Here is a 10,385-nt window from a genome sequence, read left to right as displayed (position 1 = left end):
TTACAGAGAGGAAGGGAGAGGGATAGAGTGTTAGAAACATCGATGAGAGACAAACATCAATCAGCTGCCTCCTGCACACCCCCCACTGGGGATGTGCCCGCAACCAAGGTACATGCCCTTGACCGGAATCGAACCCGGGACCCTTCAGTCCACAGGCCGACGCTCTATCCACTGAACCAAACCGGTTAGGGCGACCTCCTGATTTTTAATGTTAGGTTATTCCTGTGCCTGCCCTGCCCAGCCATGCTCTTGTTTGAGAGGAAGATGGGTCATTGCCTTACGCAAAACACCTATAACGGTTTCCATTTAAAACAGATTTCTACCTAAACTGGAGCCCAGTTAATGAGAGAGTCTTAAAGTACTCATTAACAGTGAGAAATTGTAGAGGAAATCCAAACTCCTTTACCTTCCCAAATGAAAAGGTTGCTACTGATCTGATCAGTGGCAAACAATGAGATACTACAATCAATGCATGATTAAAACTGTAGACATGTCATACAGTAAGAGGCACAAAAACAATTTAGAGAAGCTGAAAAAATACTCATGGTCTGGGAATTTAGTCAATTTTAAGTCTATCTTCAAAAAATACCACCTGAACTGATTAAGCTTGACAATGGCTATTTATTATAGAGATATACATATAACCAAGGAAAGTTTTCAAATGCAAAAATGGGAGATATTTCTTTGTAGGAAATATAGTAAAGATGTTTTAAAACTTAGTCTTTATAGAAACAGTAAGAAGTGATCACTAATGTAAAACACAAAGGTAATTTTAGGTTTTTAAGTTTTGAAATAATTCCAGAGAAAAAATTTCAAAGGTTTTTTAGTATACAGTAGCACAAGAAAAATTATATGATAAAGCAAGTATTTTTACCTCACAAGTGTTGTAATCTTCAGAATCCAGTAAGCTACAGAGTTTTGGTAAGAGGTCAGGCCAATTCTGCAATTCTCCCTTGGAGGCTATGGTTGTAATCAAAATACCTTGAAAGAAAACACACACTTTTAGGAAATCTGACTGCATTATGTTAGATATTGTCATGTGAACAACTGCACACAAACATGTGCAATCCCCCCATCCCCACTTACTAAATGCCCCAAATCAGCCTAAGACTTCCAAACCATCTAAATAACATTCATCAAGAATCCTCATATCACCACAGCATAAATCAGATCTGTTTCTAACCTGTTTTTTTTAACACTTTACCCTCTTTTTTATTTTTAACAAGTATCTGTACAGAAGACTACAACTTGCTCTTCTCCAAGAATAGTTCCACTAATTAAAATCACTTTTATAGAAATTACAAAAGAATAAAATATGTACAAAAATGTTAGTATCATGTATTACTGGGTGAGGAGTATGAGTCTGTTACATTCAAATAAAAATACATCAAGAAGCTATTAACTCCCCAGCTTAACCTAGGATCACAGCCATGGAGGGACGTAGATATGAAGAGAGAAAATAGAAAGTTTCCCACTTACTGGATCAAGGATGAATCACTGGGAAGCTGATTTGGGAGAATTGAGTGGCACATACTCACAATGCCACTCTGGATTATTTCAACTGTGTAGTGTAGCTTATTTGTGATAGTTACACATATATGTAACAAAAAGTTTGTGTTAATCTTTCCTCTGCCTTAGTAAATCTTATATTAGTAACAAAGTTATATACTTGCCAATTATAGATGCTTTTATTTAATAAGAGTATAAACTCTGATAGGCAAATTATAGGTACTCTAAGCTTCAAAATACTAATTTATAAAAATTTTTTAGAAGTGCTCTTTTTAATAGTTATTTTGAGAATTCAGTGAGATATGCACACAAAATGCTTGGCATACAGTAAATGCTTAACGATTACTACGAAATAGCAAATTCCATTGTTTGAGTGTTTGAATTCTTTTTAAATTTTCTACCATTAGTCTTGAGAAGGCTGCTCCTAATGGTAAAGAGTTACAAAATGTAAAGTTAGTCAATATGTATTCTTAGCTAAAAAATTTTAAATTATGTGGTAAGGGTTAATATATGGGTAGCATTTTAAAGATATCAGCCTTACTATAAAATAAATTTGTAGTAAGACAAAAAAGCGGCAAGACTAATAGTAGGTCTGTACCTTCTGCCAATTATTCTTTCCCAAAGTTAAAAATATAGAAGAACTGAGAAAAAGAGAAAGCTCTAGATCTGCCTAAATGAAACCAAGCTGCCTTAAAACAAGCAATGATAAAAAAATAAACATAAGTAACACCCTGGCACTAATAGACCGCTAACATCCATTACTTCTGCTAGGAGAGATTGAAGAATGTTGAAATTTGAAATTCAAATTTATCTGGCTCCATATAATCTCATCCACTACTGAAAAGTCTTCTAATGCCTAACACAGTTGCAAAAAGTGAAACATTTTAATTTTCTGTGTACAAAAAGATGGGAATAAAATTTGGTGTGCTCAGCAATACCTATTAAATTTTAACTGTTTAAACAGCACACTTTGACCCAGTCATGCCACTCCTATGCACTAATTCTATAGAAAATTTCCCACAAGTGTATAAACACATTAAAGGATGTTGACTGAAATAATAAAATCACAAACCAACTCCAAGAAAAGGCAGTGGTCCTAAATTATTATCACTTATTAATGCCCCATTTTCACCAACTTTGATTAAGCAACTACCAGGGACCCTTGGGTCTCACTGGACAAGAGAGCTTTTATTGCAACCATAAACATATCTAAAGCATTTAAGAGTAGCAATGAAAAATTTCCCCATCACAATTTAACTTGAAACGGATGAAATGCCTATGAAAATGGTGTATCATATCAAAAAACAACCCAGTTACAAACAAGATAAGCAAAATTTTAACATAACTTACCTACGGTGGCTCTAATCAGAGGAGAGGAGTCACCAATATTGTTTAGACATTCGCTTTTAATAAAGTCTGTTACACCATTTGGGAAGTTCTGAAAATGAGCTTTCACATTATTCTTCAAAATGAGACCACTCAATGATCGTGTGGGTTCATCTGTAGTAAAATAACAACAGTACTGAGTTTTAAAGTCATTTTCATTTTAAAATGTTATCAAGAACAGTAACTTTAAAAATATTTACATTCAAAAACTGATTATATTTCAATAATTTTGCTATAACCAGGAAAAAATATCATAAATGATTTCAAAAGATTAGCTCCATGATTTTATAGTTCAGGGTTTCTCAACCTTGGCACTATTGACATTTTGGGCCAAATAATTCTTTGTTGTGGGGTGCTGTTCTGTGCATTATAAGATGGTCAGCGGTATCACTGGCCATAGATGCCAGTATCAATTCTCCAAGTTGTGACAACCAAAAATGTTTCCAGTTAATGTCAAATTCTGGGAGAAATTGAGGGAGAGGAATTGCACTGGGTTGAGAACCATTAATTTAGTTTAAGAGTTAATTTAGTTTATATATGACCACTGTATTCAAGCTTTATTGAAACCTGATATAAACATCAAATTACAGATCTGAAAGTATTAGTTACTAAAAGTATCTCATTAAAAATCAAGTGGACAAAGAATATATGGGGTCACCTTCACATACAAATAATTGTCGTTCATTTATACCATGTTTTTCACTTGCCTCTGAGCTAAAAAAAAAAAAAAGGGAGGGGGGAGTAAAACAAGTTTAAAATTTCCATAAGTTTTCTTAAAAACAGAATTTACTTTTTAAAAAACATTTAATCCATAGGTGGTGTTAAATGTTCAAGAAGCAATTTAATACCTGCAGACTATAACTGATGTTACCAATTGGCACCAGCATCAAAAATATTAGCAATAGTTAACATCTTCTGAATGTGTATCAGGTACTAAACACCACTAAGTGCTTTGCAAGTAGTTTGCATTTAATCCTCACAACCTCATGAGATGGTAATTATTCCCACTGCACTACTGAAGAAACTGAGGCCTTTGCCAAAGTCACACAGAGCTAAGTGGGGAAGCCAAAATATCAACCTCAGGGGTCTGCCTCCAGAGCCTACACTTGATGCACTTCGTAGTTTCACTCTCCTCAAAGAGCTAGAAGACATGAAGAGCTGCTATGTTGAACAGAATATGCTTTTACAGCACTACTATTTCACATACCTTATTAAAAAATAAATACCCGAGCTTGTTCTAATTAGTAGTACGCTCCTAAAATCTGACTGGCACTGAAATCGTCAAGGGTAAAACACATAGAGAGGCAAAAAGATGGCAAAGTTTCTTTGCACATAAACCCCTCTCAGGCCACCAAGCAATATAGCCAGACATTTTATATCACCATTTAAAATCTTCTTTCCATTATTTAACCCAAAGTTGTGATGTAATTATACTAGGAGGATAGGGTTGAAGGTAGGATGAGAAAAGAGCTGTAGTCTCATCATCCATAGTAAGGTGGTCAATGTATAATGTTTAAAATGAAAAAGTCTTGAGAGTAGAATAAACATTTTTATAAAGTCAATGTGGAGGTCAATACCGATAGAAACAGTTATAAGATTTAAAAATGAATTGAAAATTTTGACTATGGGAAGCAAAAATCAGGAGAAATTGGACAGGAAACTTTCCTTTTTCTGTTAACATCTGTGCTATTTGATTTTTAAACTTGTACATTACTTTGTGAAAAATAAAAAGAAATTCAAAAAATGAGAGAAAAATAAATAAAATCTTCTTTCTAGTTTCAATTACAACTCATTCCAATAAGTAGATTAAAATGAAAGAAAAGCCCGTTCAGTGTGGCTCACTGGTTGAGCGTTGACCCATAAACCAAGAGGTCACTGGTTCGGTCAGAACACTGTCCGGGTTGCGGGCTCTATCCCCAGTAGGGGGCATGCAGAAGAAGCCAACTGATGATGTTTCTCTCTCACCGATGTATTTATCTCTATCTCTCTTCCTTCCTTTCTCTCTTAAAACGACAAAAAAATTGATAGGCTCCCCCCCTACCAGCACACCCATGCCTTTTCCCTTCCCTTATCCCCCCCCCCCCCCCCCCCTCCCCAGGCCAAAAAAAAAAAAGAAAACAAAAAAAATCGATAAAAACATTTTTTTAAAAGGAAAAGTTCTAACTTCTTTTCAAAATTTAAAACTGTCATAAATAGCCAAATATTTAACTTCCTCAAGCAACAAACGTTTTTGTCTTAAGTTAGCCCATTAGTTCAGTAATATAATTTTATTTTAAATGGCATGTGTATTTATTTACAAGAAATACACTATGTTGTTTTGGTTTTTTTTGTGTTAATCCTCACCCATGGATATTTTTCTATTGGTTTTCAGAAAGGGTGAAAGGGAGGGGGAGAGAGAAACATCAGTGTGAGAGAGACATTGATTGGTTGCCTCCTGGACACGCCCTAACCAAGGCTGGGGATTCAAGCCTGCAGCTGAGGTAGGTGCTCTTGACCGCAATTGAATCTGGGACCCTTCAATCCACAGGCCGATGCTTTGCCCACTGAGCCAAACCGACTAGGACCACTATATTGTTTTTACAATAAAGGTTACAAGATGAAGGGTTTCAATAAATATAAAGTGAAATGATTTAAAATATTTTTAATTAAAATGAAAAATATCCTCTGTCCAAAACCCACTTAATAAAGCCACCATTGCCTTTTATTAAAAAAAGTAAGACTTTACTTCACTTGGCCTCATTTTGCTCATCTGTAAAGTGAGGGATTTAGATGAGCTCATTTCTGAGGTCTCTTCCAGATTTAAACTTTTACTCCACAATTCAGTGTAAACAAATACATACACACACACAGAAACATCAACTATATCAATTTGTTGTTACACTTATCCATGCATTCATTGGTTGATTCTTAGTATGTGCCCTGACCGGGGATCAAACCTGCAACCTTGGCATATTGGGATGATGCTCTAACCAACTGGGCTACACGGCCAAGGCAAGAAATACATTTTAGTGTCTGGAAAACCTGAATAAAATCCCTTCCAACATTTTGTGGTTTTGTAACTAATAGGTCTTTTTGAAGGCAGTTACACCAACTTCTCCTGCTACTTGAATGAGATTGTCTGCTTTTTCAAATACTTCTGATGTACCTTTATACACCAAGAAAGCTTTGAGAAAGGGTATAATATTTTAACCATCTAAATATTTGGAATTTAGGATGAGGACATGACAGTGTAGAAAGCTTGGTGAAACAAGCTTAAAATTCCCAAGTGAATCACAGTTTAGAAATATTCACTTACTAAGTTCTTTTAAAAACAAATAGCATTGCCCTAGCTGGTTTGGCTCAATGGATGAGTGTTGGCCTGAGGACCGAAGGGTCCTGGGTTAGATTCCGGTAAAGGCATACGCCTGGGTTGCGGCTGGCTCGATCCCCAGTGGGGGGCATGCAGGAGGTAGCTGATCAATGATTCTCTCTCATTATTGAAGTTTCTATCTCTCCCTCTTTTCTCTGAAATCAATAAAAAAAAAAAAAAAGAAAATGCCCGATATAAAGGCTTAGGAAAAAATAAAACAAAACAAAAAGAAATAGCATTGATTTAATTACCAACTACTGTAGTATACAGAGAAAATATACTTTATTAAGAAACAATGTATTCAATGGGGGGGGAAAGGAGACATATATAATACTTTAAACAATACAGAAATTTTAAAAAACCAAAACAATGTATCACCCTGACCAGTTTTCTCAGTGGTTAGAGCATTAGCTTGCAGACCAAACAGGGTTTGATTCGCAGTCAAGGGCATGTACCTGGGTTGCAGGCCTGATATATCTCACATCTATGTCTCTCTCTCCCCCTCTCTCTGCACCCCTCTTCCCATCCACTCTTTTCTAAACATCAACGGGGGTAAAAATATCCTCGGGTAAGGATTAACCTCCCCCTCCCCCCGCCAAATATCATAAGTACACTTATCAAGCTAGGAATATTAATTTATGTTAAAGATATGCTGATCGAATTTCTAGTTTCTTAAAATGTAGGTTTAGAAAGTTTTGAAGCTTCTATTACATTCCTCAATCAAATTAAAACCCTTACCATTTAGATTATTCAAAAATAATTCACTCTACTGTATGTGGATTATTAAAATCTGAATACAATTTATTAGTGAGATTTTACTATGCACTAAGGCCATTAACCGACTAGAGCTTGGAGCTCATACCTTGCAGATGGTCTGGTAGTCTAACACAGGCATTTTATAGCTGAAAAAAGAGGTAAATGTGTCTCCAAGTCTGAGACTTATTTCCTAACTCCAAATGCATTGTCTTCCTGCACTATGGCTTCTGAAACACTAATCACTGAACAGGATATTACAGTACTTTCATTTACAGGTTAATACATATCTGAGTGCTTTTTGTATCTGACAATGTTCCAAGAAGGGCATACACAATTCAAAGAACTCTATGAACACCTCTCACTACAAGGTAATCTCTGTAAGGGCAGATATTCTTGCTTATTTTGCTCACTTCTATTGCCTCCGAGCCTACAAAATACCTGGCAAAGAAGTATATTAAAAAAAAAAATCAAATGACTGTCATTTTAAAATCATACAAGTTTTCAGGCTTTAAATTGTCACAGAAGTAATTTAAATTTAAGATTTATAGAAGAATAGTTAGTAAACTAATTTAATGTATAATGTTATAAGGTTTTAAAAAGTTACAAGTGTCTACAAGTAATATGTTCCCATTTTTTTTCATTAAACTTTTAAAATAGTGTATAACCATCTAAAAGAGGGTAGAGAGCCCTAACCGGTTTGGCTCAATGGATAGAGCGTCGGCCTGCAGACTGAAGGGTCCCAGGTTCGATTCCGGTCAAGGGCATGTACCTTGGTTGCGGGCACATCCCCAGTACGGGGTGTGCAGGAGGCAGCTGATCGATGTTTCTCTCTCATCGCTGTTTCTAACTCTCTATCCCTCTCCCTTCCTCTCTGTAAAAAATCAATAAAATTTATTTAAATAAATAAAAGAGGGTAGAGAGGGCAGAATTAATCAAGAGATTAATTACTTATCTCTGGGTGATGGGATTATAAGTGATTTTTCATTTTGGTTATATGTACTTTCAACTGTTTTCTATAAACACACATATATTAAATTAATTAGTAAATCCTGTATTCATTCTGTGTATTAAAATAAAGAATAAATCTTTATGCCATTCTTATACAAGGACTGAAGCAAAATCCCAAAGTAGACTTTGCAACACTCCTTTCATTTGCAAAGAATGAGGGAATTTGTCATAAAACCATTCAATTAACAAGTGAATGCTTACTAATAAGCATCTAAATGCTTAGAGTAGTATACTAACTCAAATCTCTTTGCTTATTTCACATCTCTAAAGCAGGTGGTTACTACAAAAGGAAATCCTTTGAAATGAATAATTCCCAGTATATTTTAACAGGCCCTACAGACATTTTTTGTAGTTTTAACACAGACCCTACTTACCTTCAGATTTTAATTTTGTCAGAACAAAAATCAGGTAGTTGTTAAAATCTGGATATTGATTGAGTTGTTCCAGTTTCTAGAACAAACAGTAGTTAAGGAAACTTCTCAATGTAATCTAAGAAAAAAAATTAAATATTTTTAATGTAAAATCAAGAATTCCTTTTTGTGGTATTTTTAGCCTTGGCTGAAATATTAAACTTAATATTTTATATCAATTATACCCAATACAGCATAAGCCAAGTTCCATCTTCGGCATCCTGAAAATCGCAAAATTATTTTTCAAAACAGAATTTCTTTGAACTTTAAAAATCCCAACTAAGGATATTTTTAACTTAAAAAGTGCTTTTATTACTCATTTGTTTTTCAGAGTTCAAACATTAAGATTAAATGTCATTTATGCACAAGCCTACATTCCAATTTTATTACATAAAATAAAGTCAGTGTTATGAAATTACTACACTGCAATAGTGCTATAATTGTTTACCACCTCCAGGATCTAACATTTTCAGTGGTACAAATATGCAGGTATTCTATTCTGTTGGCAGTCAACAATGACATAACAGTTTTGTCTTCAAGCCCTCTTAATCTCTATTATGCTTTTTACTAACATCTTTAATTGTGTTTTAATAGACAGAAATATTCGTGTTTTTACTCAATGGACCTAACTTTATTAAAAAATTAAATACATGATACAAACTCAAGGTACACTGTATTATCTATTTATTACATAGTGGAATACCCTCAATATTTAGTGGTCAAAATGTAAAACTAGCAAAATCACTATCTAGAAAAATTCCAAGGTGTGACTGACTACTTTATTTGTCCAAGAAAAACCTATTGACTTCGTTTCTTAGTGAATGGCCAGGACTAAGAGCATATTGATAGGCTAGTAATTTTTCATAAATATTTCCTGACAAGGTTTACTTTCTTACAACTGCCACTATCTATACATACTATTATTACAATGACCTTTCAAAAAGCTCTCAAGCTTATACAAAAAAAAAAAAAGAACAAAAACATTGATACATCCTTTCCTAAAGAGACACAAAAGAACAAGTTCATCATTTTGTTAGCCCAAGTACAATACCAGGCATATAAAAGGTATTTAATAAATACGTATTAAAGTATGATATTCAGTGCTATATTAGAAATTACAATGTGGTTTAGGGCTTGGCTAACTTAAGCCATAATAGGGTTTAGGATACAAGCTCCAACAAACCCCAAAACTACTATTCTTCCCTTGGTATTAACAGTATTCAAACAAAATGGCTTAAAAAAAAAAAAACACTCAAGAAGACTTCCATTTTTAAATGAGCAGCACATTAACCAAGAAGCTAAGATTTGAAGTTACAGCAATGCAGTACTTCCTTGAAACTTATGGTGCTTTCTTTTGATGTAATTGTATACACACACACACACACACACACACACACACATTTCCTTTACTGTTTTAAATTTAATTAAGCCCAAACTACACTAAAGGAGCTTACTTACCAAACTCCATATTTAGTAAATTTTGCTGCTTATTAACAATAAACATCAAGAGGCTTTTTGGCAAAAATAGACAAGTTTTTTTAAAAATTAACTTCTTTGGTCTTAAAATAACAGATAAAAAGTTTACTTATGATCAGGTGAGTGAATTTGTTTCCTTTATTGGCTCCAATTAGAATTCACCGTGGCCCACAGTTTAGGGCACTACTGAGCACACATGGCAGGTTTTGCTTCTTCTCTAATCCTTTCCGCCTCTAGCAACAGGACCGCTACACCAGCTAACTCCATAAAGGCTCGGATAATTGAACAGGCATCCTTGAGCCAAAGATTTAAAAAGAAAATCTCATTTGGGAGCCAGCAACAGGTGCTGGCACGAACAGCCCAGGGGCAGGTCTGAAAGCCCCCACGTCTACGCCTCCCACCCTCTCGGGCCAAGGGCCGGGAAGTAACCCCAGGCCCCAAACGGCGGCAGTTCAAACCCCGCGCCAGCTCCACCCCATGGCTGGCCCCAC

At 35.1% G+C, this 10,385-nt stretch overlaps 1 protein-coding gene across 2 annotated transcripts in view; it reads right to left on the bottom strand.

Moving 5' to 3' along the window:
• Positions 1-10,385, bottom strand: part of TNPO1 (transportin 1) — a 54,934-nt gene that overhangs the window by 43,700 nt on the left and 849 nt on the right. For both annotated transcript variants that reach the window (XM_005858010.2, XM_005858011.2), the window contains exons 3-5: positions 8,383-8,458; positions 2,860-3,009; positions 875-981 (exon numbers count right to left, since the gene is read on the bottom strand). In XM_005858010.2, coding sequence (XP_005858072.1) covers positions 875-981; positions 2,860-3,009; positions 8,383-8,458 — 333 coding nt within the window. The remainder of the gene's footprint in view (positions 1-874; positions 982-2,859; positions 3,010-8,382; positions 8,459-10,385) is intronic.

This window comes from Myotis brandtii, unplaced genomic scaffold, assembly GCF_000412655.1.
Source record: "Myotis brandtii unplaced genomic scaffold, ASM41265v1 scaffold115, whole genome shotgun sequence".
NCBI classification, from domain to species: Eukaryota; Metazoa; Chordata; class Mammalia; order Chiroptera; family Vespertilionidae; genus Myotis; species Myotis brandtii.
Note: the sequence above shows the minus strand (reverse complement) of the source record. Positions and strands in the feature narration are given on the sequence as shown.